Source organism: Nilaparvata lugens, chromosome 7 (genome assembly GCF_014356525.2).
Source record: "Nilaparvata lugens isolate BPH chromosome 7, ASM1435652v1, whole genome shotgun sequence".
NCBI classification, from domain to species: Eukaryota; Metazoa; Arthropoda; class Insecta; order Hemiptera; family Delphacidae; genus Nilaparvata; species Nilaparvata lugens.
In genome coordinates this window covers 35,122,225-35,146,839 of record NC_052510.1, presented here as the reverse complement: position 1 = coordinate 35,146,839, position 24,615 = coordinate 35,122,225, and the positions used below count along the sequence as shown (strand labels likewise).

At 36.5% G+C, this 24,615-nt stretch overlaps 1 protein-coding gene across 3 annotated transcripts in view; it reads left to right on the top strand.

Moving 5' to 3' along the window:
* The window catches only part of LOC111051052 (bromodomain and WD repeat-containing protein 3), a 124,336-nt gene that overhangs the window by 33,872 nt on the left and 65,849 nt on the right, over positions 1-24,615 (top strand). For all 3 annotated transcript variants that reach the window (XM_039432624.1, XM_039432623.1, XM_039432622.1), the window contains exons 12-14: positions 2,158-2,373; positions 3,002-3,230; positions 23,281-23,418. In XM_039432624.1, coding sequence (XP_039288558.1) covers positions 2,158-2,373; positions 3,002-3,230; positions 23,281-23,418 — 583 coding nt within the window. The remainder of the gene's footprint in view (positions 1-2,157; positions 2,374-3,001; positions 3,231-23,280; positions 23,419-24,615) is intronic.

The window sequence follows — 24,615 nt, the reverse complement described above, 5'->3', positions numbered from 1 at the left end:
AAAAGTTTTATGGTGTTCTAATTTTGTATAAAATTGTTTGGTGTGTCTACAAGCCTATAGCCATTGTTTTTCAACTATATAAATGGATAAGTATTTAGCTTGTAATGATGTTAGATGCTTAAGTGTGTAAGGTATTGTTTTATGGATTTGTGTTGTATATTGCCAAAATTCTTCTGAAGATTATAAGTTGGTTTGCTCTGAAAACTGGATTTCTCATTCATAGGCGATAGATCCATTCATAGTTTATCAAGAATCCACCATTTTGGAGCCGATAACTTTCTTTGGTTAATAGGTGTGAATGCTATCCAACCTATTTAGGAGAAATTGGTAGCACGGCAAGCTTCCATATTGTTTTTTTCACTTGAGAATTTTTTATCTTAAGAACGAAATGTTGTATTGATCTGAAATTTGTCATGAATATTTATTTATTTATGCTATAAAGATTCAACTTTAAAAAATAAAACATTTTCGATGTAAGTTTTCAAAATGGCAGCCATTTCAAATTTTTGATAGCAAATTTTATCAAGATTTCAAGGATACCTTGTGTATTGGAATTGGTTGAATAATAACAGAAAAATTGAATATTTTTGTACTGCATGCATACACAAGATAATCTGAAAAACATTGTAAAATCAGCTGTATGGCCATATGGAACCATACCAAGTTTCAAAGTTTCATCTTAGATACAATTGGAATAAAAAATTTTATATTGATGTTTAAATGGTGAAATGTGGTCATGCATGCAGTATGAAAAAAATTTATTTCTCTGTTATTCTTCTACCAATCTTAATAAATAAGATATCCTTGAAATCTTGATAAAATTTGCTAACTTTTTTGTCTCTTGTAAATTTTCTGCAAAGTGAACGGTTTTCGTGAAATTTGCCATCAAAAATTTAAAATGGCCGCCATTTTGAAAATTTACATCAAACATTTTTTACTTTATTTCTAAAGTTGAGTCTTTATAGCATGAATATCGATGACAAATTTCAAATCAATACATTTCGTTCTTGAGATAAAAATTCCTACGTGAAAAAAACAATATGGCAGCCATAAGGATAACCGCTTAGTTTCGGACACTTCAATACATCTGTAGTCTCTTATCATCCAGGAACAATACCCTAGAATGTTCGACACTACTTCTGAAACACTATGTATAATGAATTTGTAAATTTTATGATATCCAAACTGTTTCAACAATGTAACTTACGACAGAGGTTGTATTATAAATTGTTTCATTGGTCTCATTCACTCTAGAAACGACTCACTAAATATACGACTCATCACACAAAACTCAAACGAGAACTTTGGTGGCAGCTGATTGTCTATGTTTATCATGCTTGTTCTGTAGTCAGTAGCCAGTCTTAGAGATCCCCAGTCCAACAATTTGTTTTATTCACTGGTCTTATACTTCTGTGTAAATTTGGGTTTTGACAATTTCTTATTCCCCTTTAAAGAGACTTTCCTCTTCTATTGTAATACTTATTGTCAATCAATAGAAAAAATATTTTGTATAAAGGTGCGTACAGATTTACGCGCCGCGATCATGAGCAATTCACTTTCAATCAGCTGATGCCAAGCTTTTTATATCTGTATCTTACCGTTTCTGTAAAAATACAGATATAGTCAGCTGATTAAAAGTGAATTGCTCATGTTCGCGGCGCGTATATCTGTACGCACCTTTAGAATAACTTCTGTACCGTACTTAATGGAATACTCAGCTGCAAGATTTAAAATGAATCGATTGAGAAATCGAATACTCAGTTATTGGAATACTTGATTAAAGATGAATCGATTGAGAAATCGAATACTCAGTTTTTGGAATACTTGATTAGAGATGAATCGATTGAAAAATAGAGCAGTGTTGAATTTGGCCATTGTACTAGAAGATGCTAAGTTACTAATTGGTGTCAACTGAGGGATATAATTTAATTCATTAAATTCAAAATCAAATCACTTTATTCACTTAATTGTTCATTTTCGCAAACAACAAAATAAAATAGTTAAGTGCTCTCCTCATTAGGCTAGGCCTGCGTCGAGGAATGGTTCGTCTTTTGAGTTTTAGGTTAGGTGGTTAGGTTGGGTTAATTAGGTTATTACAACTAAACTGTTGAGTACACTAGTTAATGTACACTAGAGTGATTTTATGATTGTTGGCAGGTGTTGCTGAGTGCCGGACACGACGGCCTGATTCTAGTGTGGGACTTGCACAGCGGCGCTCAGCTGGCGTCGTTCCTGAACTCGGTCGACACGCAGAACACCGGCGCTGTGTTCGATGCCAAGTGGTCGCCCGATGGCACCATGGTCGCCGCCACCGACTCCCACGGGCACATACTGCTCTTCGGTCTTGGATTCGTCAGCGATCGCATCAAAAAGGTATTCAATTGCACCACTCACATGCCATTTTTCAATTGTTTCAACAAAAATTTCCAGTTAGATAACATTTTACAAGTGGAAGTTGATCTCAGTAAACTTATATTTTCTTCATTCTAAAATTCTGGCCACTATCGGTAGAACTCAACAATTAATATCAGATCAGATAAATCTGGATAATTTAAATCACAGCTATCCTATGATTGAATAATTAATAACTATAATACAAGGCGTTGGTAAACGTGTCACCAACTGCAACCTATCATTTCCACTGCCTTAAAAACGTGAATCTCACTACTGTATAGGAGAATTATTCGATCGCTCTCTGCAACGCACAGGTCATCTTTACATTTTTCAAGTATTTCGTGCAACTTCTAACTCTCCATCCAATCTATTGAGTACTAGCAGGTGATCCGTGCTTCGCAAGGGTGTGTTTAATGCACAAATCGATTAAATGTATTTTTATGGTTCCATGCTGATATTCAGTAATTCAGTAATACAGTAATACAGTAAAGTTAATCATTTCAGTAGTTCAGTTGCGATGATGTCTCAAACATGTATTTCGTAGCCCATACATGTATAAGCCAATTCGTTCATTTATAATATCATAGATGATTTGTGTGGTTGGCAGCTGCCGAAAGAGTTGTTCTTCCACACGGACTACCGGCCGCTGTCGCGGGACGAGGCGAGCCACAGTGTGGTGGACGAGCAGACGCAGGTGGCGCCCCACCTCATGCCTCCTCCCTTCCTGGTGGACGTTGACGGCAACCCCTACCCCCCCTACCTGCAGCGCCTCGTACCCGGTCGAGAGAACTGCCACACCGAACAGCTCGTGCCTAACATCATCATGAGCAGCGACGGTCAGTTAGCAAACTAGCAAATATCTAGTCATTTATTAAAAAAAGTAATCAATTTGTCAACAGTAAATAAATACCTGATAAATCAACCGGCGTTGGCCAAAACTGCTTATATATATATATATATATATATATATATATATATATATATATATATATATATACGATAGCATGTCCAGAAAGTAAGTTCCGTTTCAATTTATATCCGCTACGGCGCTGCGATCGCAGTTCCGCACATGTGTGGTAGACGCTCTTTATCAAGGAGAAGAAACGTGCGCCATTTGGAGATCGCTGTCAGCCACATACGTTTAGTTGTGCTTGTTTACAATGTCAGTGTTGATTGAAAATCCCGCCGCTTGTGAAATCAGGTCTGTGATTCGTTTTCCGAATGCAAGGAAAGTGAACCCCAGTGAAATTTATCGGCAAATTTGCGATGTTTATGGACAAAGTGCGATGAGTGATTTAATGGTGAGAAGATGGGTCCGTCAGTTCAATGACGGACGTAGTGATGTGCTTGATGAAGAACGAAGTGGGCGTCCATCTTTGGTTACAGAAGAACTGGATCACGCGATTGATGACAAGATCCATGAAAACCGAAGGTTTACAATTAGTGCTCTCGCTATGGAATTTCCCCAAATTTCGCGATCACAAATGCATGAAATTGTTACCGGAAAACTGAAATTTCGACAAGCTGGAAGAAACTGTTCCCAACTGGTTGAAGACACAGGCGGCAAATTTCTATGAAGAAGGCATACAAAAACTTGTGCCACGCTATGACAAATGTCTGCAAAATTTCGGTAGTTATGTGGAAAAGTAGTTTGAGAATTGTAGAATTTTGTGCAATAAATAACTTTTCTGTATCTGTACACAATTTAATTTTATTACCAAACGGAACTTACTTTCTGGACCTACCACGTGTATTATATATATATATATATATATATATATATATATATATATATATATATATATATATATATATATTCATATTCCGATTCACAGAAAATAATTTCATCTTGTGGTATTACAGCTCTATGATGTGAGCTTTAGCTTCTCCGCACAACACAGTTACATTTACATGCCTTTCATGTCATAATTGCCATCCTCCACTTGCCCTCCCCTGATGTTTTCTACCCACCCCACTGAGCTGCCCTGCTGGTTGCATGAGTGAATTGCTTATGATCCAATATCAGAGATAATTGTGCTTTAATCTAGAATTGATGAACTTGGGAGGAAACTACAGGAGGGACGAGAGCACTGGGAGCATGAAAGATTAGAGCTGATTTTCACTATTGACAACTTGAAAACATCAATAGAGGTTGTTGGCACAGACAATAGTTTTTTAAGGTGTAAAAATGACACGTTAGAGGCTGACATTGCCGATTTTAGGAACTTTTACTCTCCAGGCGACATTCAACACAGTAGGGCACCATTAAATAGTAATACCGTTTCAATTAATAACTATTTCGATATTTTTGGGACCTTGAAAGTAAATCACAACACTCAGCAAATAAAGTTGAAGAAAAACGATACAAAAATTTAATAAACGAATATAAGAAGAAATCAACGGTAGAAATTTGGGAAAAGAATGTAAAAAGAGTACTGATTGAGTCTGATAGTCATGGGAGAGACATTGGATGGGACTTGAACGAGCAGGTGAAGGGAAGTGGGTTTGAAGCAACCGCAATCTCCAAGCCAGGATTCATTTTCAACGAAATGACACGTGACATTGACGTTCACGCAAAGGACTTCAACCTGAATGACATGGTGGTAATTTTAGCTGGTACAAATGAAGTGGTTAATAGAACAGTTCAGCCTACGAGCTTGATTTGAGCAAAATAAGTGAAACTGCTAGACGCACCAAAGTAGTCATGTCATCAATCCCATACAGATACCGTTAATGAATGTGAATGTGGATAAGCTCAACTCATGGATGCATGAAGAAATTAGAAAAATGCCCAACACACAACTTCTTGATTTGATTCACCTTGATATTACAGACTATACTCGACACGACTTACATTTTAATAGACATCAAGGTAAACCAAAACTAATAAAAGTATAAAAAATCACATTCTAGAAAATCATAAAACTGCTCACAATAAAACTGGATATTCTGGCATGCAAGCTGAACAGCATGGTGTCTCTTATATTCAGACACTGAATTGTGGATACCCCTCATTTATCAGAGATGAGAGAGCTGTGGTGCAATTGGAGAGTCCAAAACAACAACTGGACAATATAGAGCCGCAACTTGAGAGCCCTGTTCAACAATTGGAGAGTCCAGCTGCGCAGCCACAACAGCAGCAGCAATCCAAGCGACAGCAGAGCATCGAACGGTTGGTAAACATGTGGCGGCTCCGAGAGAGGACGAGCGATGGCAACGTCGACGATAACACCTCTCAGAAGACGCTAGCAACACCAAGCAGAAGAGCAAGAGGGAAGCACCCAACGAAGAGTGGCGACAACGCTATTGGATAGCGAGCGGAATCAAGGCGAACGAAAAACGAGCACTGAGTGATATAGCGTAGCATAACTGTGCAGGGACTGTGCAGGGGCCGAGAGTAGTGGAGTATTACCTTCTACCACAGAAGGTAATAGTAATATTTGTATAAGTTTTTGGAACTGTCATGGAATTTCTAATATATATAGCATTGATGAAGCACAATAATTGAACTTTTTCAATAAGTTTAGTGTACTAGGATTTAGCGAAACTTGGTCAAGCAATGATGTTAGTAAAATTACATATTAATATATAAAATGATGTTAGTAAAAAACCCAGTGTTGATTCGACAGCGTTAGAGTAAACACCGTAGTGCTAGCCTCTGTAGTTTTCTTAGTATTAGTTACAGTATTGAGGAATCAGCAATCTGTGCATGTAATATCGTTGTGTATTTTTTTCGTGTTTCCGAGTGAATATTAGTTTATATTATGAAAACTATTGAGGCTCAAGTTTTGTGTGTTTCGTGATAATGAATCCGGCGAAACTTCCATCACTTCTGGCCTTAGAGTTTGAAGAGGACGATGAAGCTGGGAATACATCAATAAATTTGCCAAATTTCAGCCAAATAAGCTTGAATCAAGCGACCAGCATACACGATGAAAGCCTTTTGGAGGACGTCGGAAGTCTTACTGACCTTTACAGCGACTTCATAAAGTGGGGTAGTGAGACTTTCGAGAAGAAAAACTTTTGAGAGTGGACTTCGACTCCTACAACTCGCTCTGCAACAAGCTTGCTATAATCATAAGCAGAGTAGAAACTAGGTGAAATACCCAAATAAGAGTGAATGATTAACTGGACAGATTGGAGAAAAACCTAATTGAACTAAAATCAAAAATAATCAGGGGTCAATCTAAGCCTGCCAGATAGTTTGCCGAGGTAGTTCAGTTGCCACCAGGGATACTGAAGAAGAAGCAACAACATCAGCAGCAGCAGCAGCAGCAGCAGCAACAGAAACCGCAACAGCAGCAGCATAATCAAGTGGCGGGACTGAAATTAGTGCGCAATATTGCGGAGGAGAAAAACATTGTTATAGTGAAGCCGAGTGTAGTAACAGTAACTGGAAGTGATCAAGAGAGCAGTGCGAAAAACTAAAAAAAATGCATACCAAAAGAAAAATAGTTGAAAATTAAAAAAGCCGTGAAAGTACGTGGTGGCGGAGTTTTACTTGTTATGGACCCAACAAAAGATAAGGAAAGAGTTTTAGGAAATAAAATAGTGAACAGTAAGGACTTCAAAATCAGCACTCCACAAATGAAAAAGCCTAGAGTAATAGTATATAACATTCCTAGTGAATTAACTCAGAGTGATTTGTTTTTGGATATTTATAATAGGAATTTTTGCAACACACTTGAAAAAGATAAATTTGAAAAGGACTTTATTCCATTGTTCAAAGTAGGACAAAAGGGGAAAGAGCACACCCATTGGGTAATTGAATGTTCTCCCGATATCCGGAGAGAAATAATAAATAAAGAGCGAATCTATGTAGATTGGACCTCTTGTAGAGTAAAAGATTATGTATTAGTATAACGTTGTTTCAAATGTATGGCTGTAGGGCATGTTTCTAAGTTTTGCAGGGCTAAATCCACAATTAGTGGTCACCGAGCTTTGGAAGGACATGAATTTAAGTCCTGTCCCAACAAAGCACAAGCTCCCTACCTGTGCAAATTGCAAAAATTTGAAAAAAAGAATATAATCATAGAGTCAATGATACAACCTGCCCAACCTGCCCTGATAGAGCAATTCAAACGTTAACTGATAAAACCGAATATGGACAAAAAAACGAAAATTGGAATGCTGTTTTTGGAAATCATGAGAGCATTGACACACTTGTTGAGAAATTGGTAAACAGTTTGGTAAATGCTATAAATCATAGTAAAACTGTAAAAATTCCTCGTAAAAATCATCTCCTTAAACCTTGGATAACTAAAGGTATAGTTAAATCAATAATCGTTCGTGATAAAATGCATGATAAAGTTAAAAAAGACCCTTATAATGTAAATTTGATAAACAAATACAAAACTTATAGAAACACATTAAATAGTTTAAGAAATAGAACAAAAGAAATATATCACAAAACCAAAATTAAAGCGTGTAATAATAATTATTATTATTCGTCCAATTTACCACCCACAGAAGGGTTATTTGGATATGTCGATAATAAGTATTCAAATCAAGTCATATTTCAATGATTTTAGATAGCAAAATTACATAAAAAATACGTACACTAATACTGGGCAAAATACTGGGCAGCCTAACTCATCTTGTAATGTGCTTCAAATTCATCAATTGAGTATGCACAAATGCTCAAAAGCTGCTCCTTCAGAGTATTGATACTCTGAATTTACGTCCTGTATTTTCTCTTATGTTAGCTGGTAATCTATTGTACAGTCGAATCCCAGCACTATTTACTCCTCTCTCATACATGGTGGTCCTGTGTGCATCATCTCGCAACTCTTCCCTACGTCTTGTTCTATAATTATTGTGGAAATGTGCGCCAGTTCTGAATTTATTCTTGTTCCTATCTATGAAACATACGGTCTCTAGGATGTACAAGCTCGGAAGAGGGAGAATGTTCATCTCTTTAAAGTATGGTCTGCAGCTTGAACGTATGGATTCTCCAACAATCACTCGTATCGCCCACTTCTGCATACGAAATATGTCTATCACTTGACTCGAGTTCCCCCAAAATATGATACCGTAGGGCAGAAGAGAATGAAAAATTGCGAAATACTCGTCTTTCAAAGTTTTTGTGTCCAACAATTCTTTCAAGTTTCTAAGTATGAATATTACAGAGCTCAACTTACTCTTTAAATATTCCAAATGAGGTCTCCAAGAAATTTCTGAATCCAATATCACTCCTAGAACTTTTATATTGACTAAAGAGTCTACATTTCTGTCGTCTTCTACTTCCAAAGTTGTTCCTCTAGCTGTTCTGAAAGGTATTTGCTTTGTTTTTTCGCGATTCAGTTTGAGCATATTAGCGGTTAACCATTTATCCAGTTTAACAAAAACGTTTTCGAACTCAGACTCCAATTTTTGTTGACTGTTACACTTGATGTTCACATCATCAGCATACAATACAGAATGCGCTGGTTCCAGGTATGGAGGTAAATCATTGATGTACAAGAGAAACAGCAATGGCCCAAGAACCGAGCCTTGAGGTACCCCACTCCTTGTCCTCATCCATTCAGAATTATAAACGAATGGAGATGACTGAATCTCCACCCGCTGATATCTGTCAGTTAGGTATGAGTCAAACCATCTGAGAACCGCTCCCCTGAATCCATACAGCTGCAGCTTACGAGACAAGATTTCCCCGTTGACAAGATCAAACGCCTCTGAGAGGTCTGCCACCAACCCACATGCCTTAGCTCCACCATCCACTGATTTGAGAACTTCATCCATGAATGAGAAGAGAGCGTCTCCTGTTGAAATACTTGGCCTAAATCCAAACTGTCTAGAAGACAATAAACGCAACTGGCTCAAATACTTTCTCAACCTTTGAAGAATGACATATTCAACAATTTTAAGAAATATTGGTGGATTAGCTATTGGTCGATGATTCTCTGAAGTTCATGTCGTCCTTTCTTATAGATAGGAACTACTTTTGACAATTTCAACTTTGATGGAACGTAACCATTGCATTGCATTGATCTGTTGAAAATGAAAGAAAGAGGCTTCAAGGTATGTACTTATGTACATAGTACTAATTAGTTTGCTTAATCAAACTAATAATAATAATTATGATTATTTCACGCTTCAATTTTGGTTTTGTGATAAATAATAATAGTTCAAAAATTTGGAGATATATAAATGAAGCCATCGGTGAAGATAAAAAGGATAGTTGCAAAATTGGAGTTGACGCCGCTACTTTAAATGATTTATTCACAAATGTGGGATCAAGGCAAGCCCAAAAGGTTAGGAATAATCTCACAAGCTTCAATAATAATTTTTTTTATTCAACGATACATTGCTATCTAGTCTATGGACTAATGAGCAAATTTTTTCTGTCCTATAATACTAATGAATACTTCATACAAGAGAATCCTCCATAGGGTCTCCAATTCAAACTCTAATATTATTAGTACACTGCTTATGACTGTACTACACAAATGGGTTTCACTCATTCCCACTGCTCTGCTTTTCACTGGACACAAGACACTTGAATCAGCACTAGACCAGTTCAAATGGCTTCTTTCTTTTCAGCCTCCTCACCAATCCTTCATTTTCCAGCAGCTGGATTGCTTCGATGTTGTCGTGTTGGTGGAGTCGAGCCTCGTGTTTCTCTGCATGCCTCTGGATTTCGATGCATACCAGGTCGACTTGCAGGTCTCTGTGAAGGTTGCTGTTTCTGACGTACCAAGGAGCATCAGCAATGTTTCTCAGCACCTTGTTTTGGAAGCATTGTATGACTTTGATATTACTGTCTTTGGTACACCCCCAAAGTTGTATACCATACGTCCATACTGGCTTTAGAATCTGCTTATACAGGACTACTTTGTTTGGAATTGACAGGATGGAGCTCCTTCCAATCAGCCACCAGAGTCTCTTGTATTTTATTCCCAGCTCTTCTCTCTTCTTCTTAACATGGACCTTCCAGCGAAGCTTTGCATCCAAAGTCATACCTAGGTACCTGGCATCATTGGTAAATGGTACTATTTGATTGTTAATGATTATTGGTATGGGTTGAGCCCTCTTGTTGGTGAAATTGATATGAACTGATTTTGCTTCATTGAGTTTAATCTTCCATTTTGTTGTCCAGTCTTCAATTTTTCCGAGAGATCTTTGAAGTTTTGCTGTGACACTTTCAATCTTGTCATCTATAGCTAATATTGCTGTGTCGTCGGCAAATGTTGCTATTGTATTATTCTCGAGACATGGTAGATCACTTGTAAACAGAAGATAGAGAATCGGCCCCAAAACACTACCTTGTGGTACTCCTGCTTTTATTTCTCCTAGTCAAGAATAAGCATCTTCATGGTTCACTCTGAAGTATCAAATATGAGTTAAATATGAATGTAAGATGTCTGTGAATTGATTTGGAAGTAACTTGTTCAACTTATTGATTAGTCCTTCATGCCAGACTCTATCAAAAGCTTGACTCACATCCAGAAATGCTGCAGAACAAACTTTTTTCTCTTCCAACGACCTTTCTATTATATTTACAATCCTGTGTACCTAATCAATTGTTGAATGTTTTTTCCTGAAGCCAAATTGATGATCTGGTATCAATTTTTTCCTTTCAATAATCAGAGTCAGCCTTTTCAACAATATTCTTTCAAAAAGTTTTGACATTACTGGAAGCAAAGCAAAGTATGATGAGATGTGAGGCTCTTTTCCAGGTTTTGGGATCATTACCACCTCAGCTACCTTCTACATGCAAGGAACATATTATTTTAGTCTAAAAACGGCATTTATAATATTAGTTAATTTCACTAAAGCTTTCCTTGGTAAATTCTTCAATACTACTCCTGTTATTAAATCAAATCCTGGTGCTTTTTTGTATTTGATTTTTTTATTTCTTTCTCTACTTCATCCAGTGTAACATGTCTAAACTCTTCGCTCTCCTGAATAAAATCCTCTTCAATTTCTAGCTCATCATGATTGTGTGGTTGAAATGTGTTTACCAGATGATCAGCAAATGCTTGAACTTTTTCTGTATTGCTTCTAGCCCATGAGCCATCCTGTTTCCTAATTGGTGGTGCATGCTGAATGGGTCTTTTCAATTTCCTGGCTGCCTTTCAGAGAGAGTAGTCGGTGCTTTCATCTCCTGTTGGATTTCTCAGATAATGATTCATTGATTCATTCTTAATTTGTTGGATTTCTCTTCTGAGCTGTTGAGTTAAATGATTAAGTTGCCTTTTATCTTGTGAAGTTCTTGTTTGTTGCCATTTTTTCCTAGCTCTCCTTTTTTCAGCTATCATTTCCCTCACATCTGTTGGGTAGCTATTTCCTACAGTTCTTCTTCTTAGTTGTGGGGTGTTCCACCAGGCTGCCTGTTGCACGTCAATGACAAATTTTTCCAGTTCTCCATCAAGCTGTTCCATGCTTCTCAATGGTACATCAAGGATTATTTTTTCTTCCAGCATCTGTTGAAATCCTTCCCAGTCTGTACGGGTATTAACAAGCCCTGGCCGTTCATTTTGTTTTTGTATTATAGTTTCACTCAGCTGTAGAAGAATTGGAGAATGGTCAGAATCAAGGTCGAAACTTTCCTCAATACTCAAGTAGTTGAAACTCACATTTTTAATTAAGAAGAAATCTATTAGGTCTCGAATTTTTGCATATCTGAGGTAGGTTGGTTTTCCGGTAGAAATGGCCTCACAACTGTACACCATAATAGCCTTATAGAGCTCTCTGCCTTTCGTGGTTGTTAAACGTGACCCCCAAAAAACGTGTTTTGCATTAAAATCACCTCCAAGAATAAATTTTGTACCCAACATCTCAAATAAAGCTATGTATTCTCCTTTTCGTATGGAATGTCTGGGTGGGCAGTAGATAGCAGCCACAACTAACTTATAAGTTCTTGTTTGAACAGCCACACTACTTAATTGCACTCTTTCTGACTCATATTTAATTTCTTCATGATGTTGAATACTATCCTTGGTGATAACAGCACTTCCACCTCGCGCCGAATTACTGGGATGTATAGCATGATAAGTCTTATATCCTCTGATTCTAATGTAAGATTGTTTAGTGAAATGAGTTTCTGAAACTAAACAAATATCTATCTTATCTAAATTTAAAACTGCTTCTAATTCTTGTTGCCGATTAGCATTTTAGTCCATTAGCATTCCATTCAACTATTCTAAGTGTATTCAGCATTACAATTCAGAAGAACAATTTTTATCCAACTTCTCAAAACGGCTTTGAAGATAGAAGATACTTTTTTCTTGCTTGTTTAACTTATGTAAAATGAGCTTCAGCACCTGATTAATATCTCCCTCCATATTATCGAACTGACTGCTATTCGAATTAGAGCCTTTGTTTCCTACAACAGTCTCTGCAAATTTTCTTCTACTCACAGAGTAGGCACACGAATTTCTACCTGCTTAGTATTTTTATCTCCAAGCTTTGTAGTTTGATTTTGACTGATTGAGCTCTTGGGAGTGTTTGTCTGACTGGTTGAGCTCTTGGGAGTGTTTGTCTTCCTTTTTTGAGCCGCATTTCTGATTTTCTGCAGTTCAATAGCTACAGTACACCCTCTGTAACTTGCAGGGTGAGCTTCTCCGCAATGGACACATTTTGGTAGGACATCATTGGATTTTTGGCAGTCCCTACTTAGATGCTTTGAACCACATTTCACGCATCTTGGTTCCATGTTACAGTGACGTTGGGTGTGACCGTAAGCCTGGCAACGCTTGCATTAGGCTATCATCTTTGTCTTCCTTATATTTTCAATTTCCACCTTACATCCAAGAACCGTTTTCAATTCAATTTTTTTTTTTGATATCTTCCTCGCAGCTAAAGGGTACCAGGGACATGTCCAATGGTTCCTTAGTCTTCCATTTGAGTTTATTCACCACTTCCAGGACTTTATAGCCTTGATTCTTCAAATCATCAAGTATGGTATCTGGACTACATGAATGATGTAGTTTCTTTACCATCACTCTGATGGGTCGAGACTGTTTATTTTCGTACGAATGCCACTTATAGCCATTATAGACCAATTTTTTCGTCACGTTTCTATAAGTATCTACATCTAGAACGTTGATTTTGAATGTTTCATCACTGACTAGCTTTATTCTGAACTTGTCATCTGGAGAGACACTGTTCAAAGTTTTCAAAAACGTATTGAATTTTTTTATATCGTTCACAATGATAGGAGGCGGGGGCATTACTTTATTCTTCTTTTCCTTGGTGTGCTGGCTGTCAGTTGATGCACTGCTTGTTGATGGCTGGGGGGGGGGGGCGAAAGCGAGGTATCCATCTTCCTTTTTTTTGAATTTCTTGATTTCACTCGAATCCATTCAGTCTCCTTTGCTAACTCTTCTTCATCCGTAGAGAAAATAATTGTAGCTTCTTGTTTTCTTCCTTTTCGGCAGTTAGTTTATCTGTTTTCAAATTTCCTCCTACAGTAAATGACTGAGGCTGGTTCTTACTCTCTATATTTTTCTCAAGAAGAGAGATTCTTTTAATCAGTTGCTCTATCTTCGTATCAAGCTCTTCATTATTGATTTGCATCAATACGCATTTATTTTCAGCTTCCTTCCAACTATTATACAATATTTGTTCGGTCGCTGTTCTTAAATTATTTGGGTCGATGACCTTTTCCGGCGTTGACTCCTTTGTAGGGATACCTTCGTCTACACTACCGGTTTCCATTTTTTCTCCATTCGCTTTGACTTCTTCTTCTTCTGTTGCCTCTTCTTCAAACTCGGGAATCAAAAATTTCGACGGTCTGACGAACGACATTTATGTTGAATTTAAAATGTTTATTCATTATTCAGCAAAACGATTGTCGCGAACATTGACCGGCCTGCCTAACCGGGACGCTCGAACGAGCACTCGCGTACTGCAATTTCGCACTTTTCGACAATTTCGCGTAGGCCTAATTACTAAGGCGCAGATACGGAACTATCGAAATATAACTATTTAAACTACCACTATACTACACTATTCTATTAACACTACAATGCTCTCGACATGCTACCGCTACGACGTCTAAACGATGACTGAACAATGATATCACACCTGTTTCGAACTCTTTTTTCATAAAGCCCACATATTTTAATGAGGTTGAATCTACAATTAAGGAACTAAAAATTAATTCAAGCCCAGGATTTGATAATATTAGTGATTCAATCCTTAAAAAAAATAGCCCACATAATTTCTAAACCACTAACTATTACTTTTAATAAATGTTTTGAGCAAGGCTACTTTCCTAAACATTTCAAAAAAGCTAAAATAAACTTTTCAAACAAGGTGATCCCTCAGACCCAAGTAACTATAGACCAATTAGTCTTATCAGTAATTTTGAAAAAAAATTTGAAAAAAATCATTAAGAAAAGACTTGTGATGTTCTTGAACAAACATAATATTGGAGAAAAATCCGTGACTCACCAGAAAAAAATAAGGCCTGCAACTGATTCTACAAGACAGTATGAAACCGACAGAAAAGAGAAACAATCCACCGCCAGTCATATTAAGCAATATACAAGAGTATTCGAAAATTAAAGAGGCATTGAAATCGAAAAATCTCAATTTCAGTGCCAACATGATGAACAACAACCAGCTAAAATTGAATGTTGAAACTGAACATGAATACAGAGATTTAACTAAGATGTTGAATGAAGCTAAATATGAATGGCACACGTACGAAAATAAACAAACTCGTCCAATCCGTGTCATGGCTAAAGAGTTTCATCCATCATGCGATCCAGAGGATATAAAGAACGATCTTCTAAGCAGACATTCAAGAATACAGAAGATACAAAAAGAATATTTGAAATTAAACATATTTGCTACATGAAAGTGAAAATTGAATCAATTAGAAGTAATAAAATGATTCCACAGTGTAAGCGTTGTCAACGGTTTGGTCATACACAGACATACTGTCAACATGAACCTGTGTGTGTGAAGTGTGCTGGAAAACACTGGACATTTCGTGTACTAAGGCTAAAGAAACCCCAGCCAAATGTTTCAATTGTGCTGAGGCTCACCCTGCTAACTACAGAAGCTGTCTCATCGCTAAAGAACTTCAGAGAAGAAGAACTGAAAAAGAAAACCTAGTTAAAAGAAGTAGCGAAGTACAACATTCAACTAAACAGAGAAACTTCACTTCAAAAAAGTACACTGGAGAAATATCCTATTCCCAAGTAACGAAACCCACTCCAAGCCTACAACAGGAGAGCCAACCAAAGCAACAACAACAACAACAACCAGTTGAAGTCAATAAGGTTTTGCAGGAAATTTTGAACAGTTTAAATATTCTTTCTGGACGACTTGACAGCTTGGAAGGGAAGAGTAAGAGTATCGAGAAGAAAACTAGAAAATGAATATTGCGAGCCAACAAGATATAAGGATTGCTACCTGGAATGTCAATGGAATAAATAATATCAATAATAATAGAAAACAAGAAATAGAAATATTTCTAAAGACACGAAATATAGATGTTTGCCTCATCTCTGAAACCCATTCAACTGAGCAGACTCACTTCAAAATCAATGGATATAATGTTTACGAAACTATTCATCCTCAAAATCAAGCAAGAGGTGGAAGTGCTGTAATAGTGAAGGAGAGTATTAAACAATATGAAGACTTCAGTATTCAAAGTAATGAAATACAGCTAACTGTAGTTGGAATAGAGTCCAACAACCAGAAAATACTTGTTGGAGCTGCATATTTTCCACCACGTTACAATTTAAAGAAAAATGATTATACAAATATTCTTCATCACCTTGGAGATAGATTCATAGTGGGTGGAGATTTTAATGCCAAGCATAAGGATTGGGGTTCAAGACTCACGACTACCAAAGGAAAAGAACTCAGAGAGGCTATCCAGGAGCTGGGCTGCGAATTCCATTCAACAGGGACACCTACGTATTGGCCAACAGATTTGAATAAAACTCCAGATCTTCTAGATTTCTTCATAACAAAGAGAATATCCAGTAATTTCATCGACATTGAAGAGAGCTTTGACCTGGATTCTGATCATTCAGCTGTAATTCTCACACTTAGTGAACGAATAATAAAGAAAGAAGACAGACCAATGTTAGTCAACAGAACAACAGACTGGGAAGCTTTTAAAGTGGATTTGGAGAATGAAATCAACTTGAATATTCCACTTAGAACAACTGAGCAGCTAGATGAAGCCGCAGAAAATTTCATGTGGCAAATCCAGAAATCAGCCTGGAAAAACACCAGACAATATACCAGGAAAACAAAAGGATGCAATTACCCTCTGGAGATTCGACAACTTGTTTTAGAAAAAAGAAGGGCAAGAAGAAGATGGCAACAAACTCGTGATCCTGCTGACAAAAATATCTTGAATAACAAAACACAACAATTGAGAAGAGAGATAAGGAAACTAACTGAGGAATCCATTAATAACTACCTTCAAAATTTGACAGCTGATGCCAGTACAGATTATTCATTATGGAAAGCAACAAAAAGAATTAAGCGGCCAATATTACAATCCCCTCCAATTAGAAAACCAGATGGTACTAGGGCAAGAAATAACAGAGAAAAGGCAGATTTATTTGCTAATCATCTAGAAGAAATCTTCCAGCCAAACAACATTCAATCTGAATTTGATCCTGAAGAAGATATAATGGATAATTTAGATACAGAGATTGATCCAGTTTCTATAAATGAGGTTCAAGAAGAAATAAAATATAATATGAATACCAAAAAAGCACCTGGGTTTGATCTGATTTCAGGTGAAATCTTGAAGAAACTTCCAAGGAAAGGTATTGTCATGCTAACATACTTATTCAATGCATCACTCCGATTACAGCATTTTCCTACAATTTGGAAGGTGGCAGAAGTCATTATGTTGCAAAAGCCTGGGAAATGTCCTCAAGAAGCAAAATCATATCGCCCAATATCTCTTCTACCTGTAATTTCAAAGCTTTTTGAGAAATTGCTAATGAAGAGATTGACTCCCATCATAAGTAGCAGGAATCTGATACCAGCCTATCAATTTGGTTTCAGGCAGAAGCACTCAACCTTGGACCAAGTACATAGAATCACCAATGTAATAGAGAAGTCATTAGAGAAAAAATCGATATGTTCAGCAATCTTCCTTGATGTGGCACAGGCATTTGACAAAGTGTGGCATGAAGGACTGATCATTAAACTTCATAAAATTCTCCCCACTCAACTTGTAAAACTTTTAAAATCATACATCAACAACAGATTATTCAGAGTAAAACAAGGTGACGACGTCTCTGAATTGAAGGAAATAAGGGCTGGAGTTCCACAGGGTAGTGTTCTTGGACCAGTTCTTCATGTGCTGTACACAAGCGATCTTCCTGAATTGGATGCAGTGACAATAGCTACTTTTGCTGATGATACTGCAATACTGGCAGAAGGGGAAACAGTACAAGAAGCAGCCACAAAACTACAGAATGCTAGCAACAGATTCAGTGACTGGACAAAAAAATGGAGAATTCGATTAAATGAGATGAAGTCTATTCATATCAACTTCACAAACAAAATTATCAATGACCCGATTCGAATAAATCTGAACGGGAATGTAGTACCACACAGCAACACAGCAAAATACCTTGGAATGACTCTTGACGCCAAGTTGAAATGGAAAGAGCATATCAAGATGAAAAGGAGCGAGCTAGGACTCAAATACAGTAAAATCTATTGGCTGTTGGGCCGTCAATCACAACTCTCATTGGACAACAAGTTATTGATTTACAAACAAATTCTAAAACCTGTCTGGACGTATGGAATTCAGCTTTGGGGCTGCTCTAGAACATCTAACATCAGTCAGATTCAAACATTCCAAAACAAAGTATTGCGGAACATGGTGAATGCGCCCTGGTACATAAGGAACAGCGATTTGCACCGAGATCTGCACATCCCCTATGTGACCTGTGAGATAAGACGATTGGCAGCCCATCATGAGTCACGTCTTCATCAACACGACAACACCGAAGTCATCCAACTACTAGACAACACTGAACTCACTAGGAGGTTGAAGAGAACAAAGCCCTTCGAGTTGGTGTAGTGCTAGTGGAGTGAATAAAGTATATTGAATAAAAGTGTAGTGAAATAATTTAAAGTAATGAAACAACAAAGGAGGTGGAAAGGAAAATTCTCCTGTCCAGCAGATGCTTCTATGGTCTCTCCAAGTATATAAAAAACAAAGTGCTGAGCAGAGCCACAAAGTTTAAAATATATCGCTCGCTAATCCTGCCAGTACTCATGTATGGCAGTGAAACATGGACACTGTCCAAAAAAGACGAGAGCCAACTCAAAGTTTTTGAGAGGAGGGTACTGCGAAGCATCTGTGGTGGAATAAAAGTGGATGAGACCTGGCGGAGGAGGAAGAATGAGGAACTCTACCAAGTATATCGTGAACCTGATGTGGTCAAAATGATCAAAATTGGTAGACTGCGATGGGCTGGCCACCTTATTCGGGCAGATGAGACATACCCACCAAGGAGACTCATGCTGTACAGGATGGAAGGGAGGCGAAGACCAGGAAGGCCGAGACTGCGCTGGAAGGACGGTGTTGACAAGGACGCACAAGTGATTGGAGCCAGAGGTTGGAAAGCGAGGGCGGAAGACAGAGACGAATGGAGGCGAACACTGGAGGAGGCCAAGACCTGTAGCTGGTTGTAGCGCCACTGATGATGATGATGAAATAATTTAAAGTAGTGAAATTATAGATTGGAACTGTAGGCTTCACTGGAAGACTTTAGCAATAAAAATTAATTTAGGATAAGAAATAACAACAAAATTAATGGTTAGTCCTAGTGACTAGTTTTAATAGAAATAACAAAAAAAAAACATAATATTATAAATAAGAATCAATATGGCTTTCAAATATGTAAAAATACCGAATATGCTTTAATTACATTTACTAATTCTGTCTCCCAGAACCTTAATTCTAATCTAAAAACCATTGCTGTTCTATTAGATATAAAAAAGCTTTTGATACCATCCCTCATGATTCCCTTTTTGATAAACTCCAAATATATGGATTTAGGGGAGTCTTCCTTGACCTTATTAAGAGCTACTTGTCTGATAGAACCCAATCCCTATCTGTAAATAATGAAACTAATACCACCGAACTCACCCCTTATGGCCTCCCCAGGGCACTGTTTTATATCGCCATTACTTTTCATAATTTATGTAAATGATCTATTAAATTTAAAACTTAAAAACTCAATTATAATATCCTTTGCTGATGATACAGCAGCTATTGTCTCAGGAAGAACGTGGGCTGAGGTTCATGAAATTGCAGAGCAAATCTGCTTGAGCATAAAAAAGTAGCTAGCTAAAAATACTTTGAGCTTAAACATACAAAAAAAAACAACTATATTACCTTTTCTTTCAATAAATTAGGACAGTCAGACAGAGAATTAAACTTGAAACTCCATTCATATTGCAACCTTGACCCCAACTCCTGCACTTGTCCTATCATTAGTAAAGTTAAAAATATTAAATTCATTTGCAGAAGGATGAAATACCCCTCTTACAAAATAATGTTATGCAACTAGAAAAATTCTGAATCCAACTCATCTTAAAATGCTTTGTTTTGCTATTAATAGTACAGTCGATAATGCAATACGGAGTAGCAGTATGGGGGGGGGGTGTTACAACTCCCATTAGGAAGAACTGTTCATAATGCACAAATTAATAATTAAATCTATTTTAAAGAAACCCATATTTTTTTCCGACTGACCTTATATTTTTGATGAGTTCAAGGTTTTGACAGTTAGACAGTTATATGTTAAAAATGTAATTAAATATTTAATAAAAAATAGAACCAATTTCCCATGCATCAATAACGCATTAAATAGACATTACAGCTTGAGACAACAATTAGACGGCAACTTATTTATCTAAGTACTATAATAATCAATAAAATTCCGGATCATCATCTCAACAATGCTAAAATTACAGAGAAAATGAAGCAGGAAATCATTTATTGGATAAAAAGCAATTATTTTTTAATCTTAAAATTATTGTAACCGTTATCTTTATTGTTATTATTTCACATCCTATCTTCCCTTCCCTCAGCCCTGCCTATCTAACTACCCTTCCCTTTCAGTTTTACCTTACCTGCCTATTACATGGGAAACCATAGTTGCCAAGGTATCTTCCCCGTCTTTCTTCCAGCACACATCATTTTAGCAGTATTGTCTTTAATGTGTTAATATCATTGTTACTGCTATTGTTTTGTTGTATATTGCATTTTCTCATTGTATTTTTGTGTGTTGTGAATAAATTGAATTGAATTACAGGATATGAATAATTTAATATTATACAGAGAAAAGCAACACGAAACAATTTATCCGGTAGAGCTAGTGGGGGATATCTTTTGTTAGTAAGGAATCTCTTTGAGTACACGGTGATCAAGAGTAACGACTATTTTGTTTTTGTGAAATTAACTGCTTTCGATAAAATTACTTTAATAATTGGACTAGTATATTTCAGTCCTAATAAAGTTCAAAAAGGCATTGGATCTCTTGAAACTTTTTCCAGTAATATACACGTTATTCAATCATCACCTGATATTGGAGGCGTCTTCAACTGTATTTGAAACACGTAATATCTTATCAACTAGACAGGCTAAGGATAAAGTTACAATCGACAATGAAAATTGTTAGTGAAAATGATGGAAAGTGACTCATGTGGTGAATTCACATTCGTTAGTGTGCAAGGAAAAAGTACCTACGATTGATATGATATGGGTCAACAGTATTTTCACTGAAATAAATAAATACAATCACTGTAACTGATATGAAGGTTGAAGAGATTATTCTCTCATCTGAGCACTTGCCAATTACAATTGAAACTAGCTTTATTATTGAAAATAAACAACTAATCTGTACCGACAGGGTAGGCTTCAAAAAAATAATCTGGTCATCAGACAAGGAGTCAGCTTTTCATAGCTTGATGTCTTTTGATACCGAATAAACATTGATGAAGCCGAAATTGACTGTGGCTATTCTTATCTGTTGTCCGTTATAAAAAAGCTGCTAAACAACTGACTCTTGTTAAGAATACCCATTACAGAATAAATAAAAATGAACCATGGTTTGACTATGAATGTATCACATTTAAAAAGAGTCTCCGTAGAGCTTTTCGAGCTACTGGAAAAGGAAACTTTAGTTTAGATCGGAAACATGAGTGCTTACTGCTGGAGATATGCAAAGACTGAGAATTTTTGAAAGAAAGGTGGTGAGAAGAATCTTGGGCCCTGTTTTTGAGAATGGTCTCTGGAGAGGAAGAAACAATTTTGAAATAGAGGAATTCTTAAACAATGAAGACATCGTGCGGTCGATAAAAGCTGACAGAATAAGATGGATGGGGCATATGTTGAGAATGGGAGATGGAAGAGTGGTGAAATGTATATGGAAGGAGAAAATATATAACAGAAGAAGAAAAAGTCGACCAAGAAATAGATGGACGGATGATGTGGAACGCGATCTAAGGACGCTTGGAGTTCGTAACTGGTGGAGGCAGGCCAAGGATTGAGACAGATGGAGAGGCTATGTGAGGGAGGCCAAGGGTTGTAAAGACCTGTAGAGCTGAGGAGTAAGCAAGTAAGTTCAGATTTAGATTGGCCTTTTCGAAGATTAGTTGTTTATCCCAACTACGATTGGCTAGCGACCTGAGTATTTACCTGTATGTTGAAGGGAAGGGTATTTGGATAAATTGCAATGAGCACTGTCCAATCTGCAATTTAAAACTGATGATACGATAGAACGTTTTTCATTAGTAGGTCCAATGTATTGCCACATCAGGAGGCAATTCAATGTCAAATTCACTCAGAATATTGTAAATGACGCAGATAAAGTAATGGTACTACTATTCAACTTGAGTGTAGAAAAAATAAATTCCGTGTACAGTTTTACAGCAGAGGCGCTCAAAATAAGATCAGATATACTAAGCGTAACAGGTTGAGCCGGCAGTTTTTAATAATCGCAGTAATTTAATCATGACGTTTCTCTCAATTGAATGAATGGTGTCATCCTGTTTGTAATTATAATCAATTGTTTGTTTTCATATTGTTTGTGTATTTTGTCTGTTTGTATTATGATGATTGTGACTTTGTATGGGGCTCGGCCTCGATTGCAAATAAAGATATTTATTTTTTTATCTATTTACCCTCCATCCTGGCATGACCAACCCAGCGCATTCTCTGCGACTTTGACCTTCTCCTCCACACTCCTTTGAAATTGATGTCCATCCGCCTGGATAAATAACTAGAAACTACAATATTTTGAACTCCTCAGATTTGTAATATACGATCAGCGCAAAACAAATTTATCAATTTCTGAAAATATTTGAATTTCCCTTGAATTCTATGATAATAATAATATTTCATGCAACAATCTACAATTTTTCAATGTTCAAGGAATATTATCTTTTCCAGTATTCTCATCTTTTTTCCCATATTCTACCTTCTCTTTGCATACTTCTGTCGCTAGTATCACTTTCTCCTGTTATTCTATTTTCCCAGTATTTCTCTGTAGGAGTACAAAATCATGAACAAATATTCATCTCTAATGACCTATTCATCTCAAATATTCATCTCATGTCTTTCATGAATGTTGAATATCTAAATCTTTTAACAATGATCTTGTATTATACAGTCTTAATATATTAATTGTCGAATATTTTATCCCAAAATATTAGAATATAAATTTATGTCTTATTTTAATAAATGAGATAATAGTGCAAGTATAACTAGATAAAATGATGACACTAGACCATAGAAAGCAAAATTTGACATTACAATGTTTTACAGACTTTCTTGCACACACATTTATTTCGAATAAAATCATGATCATAATGATAGTATCATGATAATCATCATAATGTTTGAGAATGCTAACATTGCAATGATTGTTACAGGACTGCAAGAGGTGATAGAGGGCGTTGATGGGGAGGAGCCTCGCTCGCACATAGACCACATGATTCAGCAGCTGGTGCAGAGGTCCGACCAGTCATCACAACCGGCCACAAGGCCAGTCACCTCTCCGCGTTCAGCACGTCAGTCATGTTAAAGCTCATAACTGTCAATTGAATAGCAACCAACAAGAGAATACATCCTACCTACCAACCTACCTACTTAATCTAATCTAATCCAATCCAACCAATCTACCTATAGTGAGGTCCACGTTATAATGACAATGAAAAAAGATAGGAGAAAAACGTGGCCGAGTCTCTTGAATTAACTCCAAAGACCTTAAAGATGCATATACTCACATGCAGCGCTAGTGTCGTACTTGGAATTGAAATCGGCCATTGAGGAGGCAACCCATAAGATTTTTACATACCAATGCCGTTTTAATCTATAGTATATCAAATATATGTATATAATATCTCGTGCTAAAATACCCCAATGGCGGCCTTCATTTTTAAATAAGAGCTATCATTGGGAAGGCATAGGCATTGTGGGTCTATATCTCTTTAAGGTTTTTGATTAACTCCATTTTGCCACTGAGTGTACACAGATGTTACTCAATTCATCTTATTAAATTTGATCTAATATTAATTTCCATTTCCTTGATAAAATAATCAATTTAATGTCAAATTAATTGAATTCTTCAATAAAATATATTTTTCCATAATTTGATTCGAAACTTTACTTTGAGATCAGATTTTTATTTTCATACAAGCCTGAAATTGCGGCTAATTTAAAAAGCTGTGATACACCAATTTGAACTTCAAAACAACAGAAATAAAGTTGCTTGGTGGGTATTCTATAACAATTTTTTTTTAAATAATAGCAAAATAGAAATCCTATTTTTAATAAAATAATTTAAATGATTAATAAAATTCCGATATATCCTTTCAATATCATTTATACCGATACCAGTACCATAACCTATAGGGTGGGTCAACTGAAGCATGGATGAAGTCTAGGATGGTCAAAATTATCATCTTTTAAATTGTCATTTCATATATAATGTGTGTTCTCATACGGTAATATCTAAAAATTATTTGATTCATTCAAAAAATAATTTTCAATCAATTATTGGACGTCTTGTGTACTGAAGTATTTTGGTAGAGTGAAGAAAAAATGGCGGCTGAGAATTGTATGTTTACATCTGTACAGTCACTGTCAAAAGTAAAAATGAAATATTTCTGGCAAACTGTCAACATTGCAAAGCTAGAGAGATTGTGCTATCTGCTTTGTTGCATGTTAGACAAGGATAGTAACACTATTGTCAATCGTACTCTGCC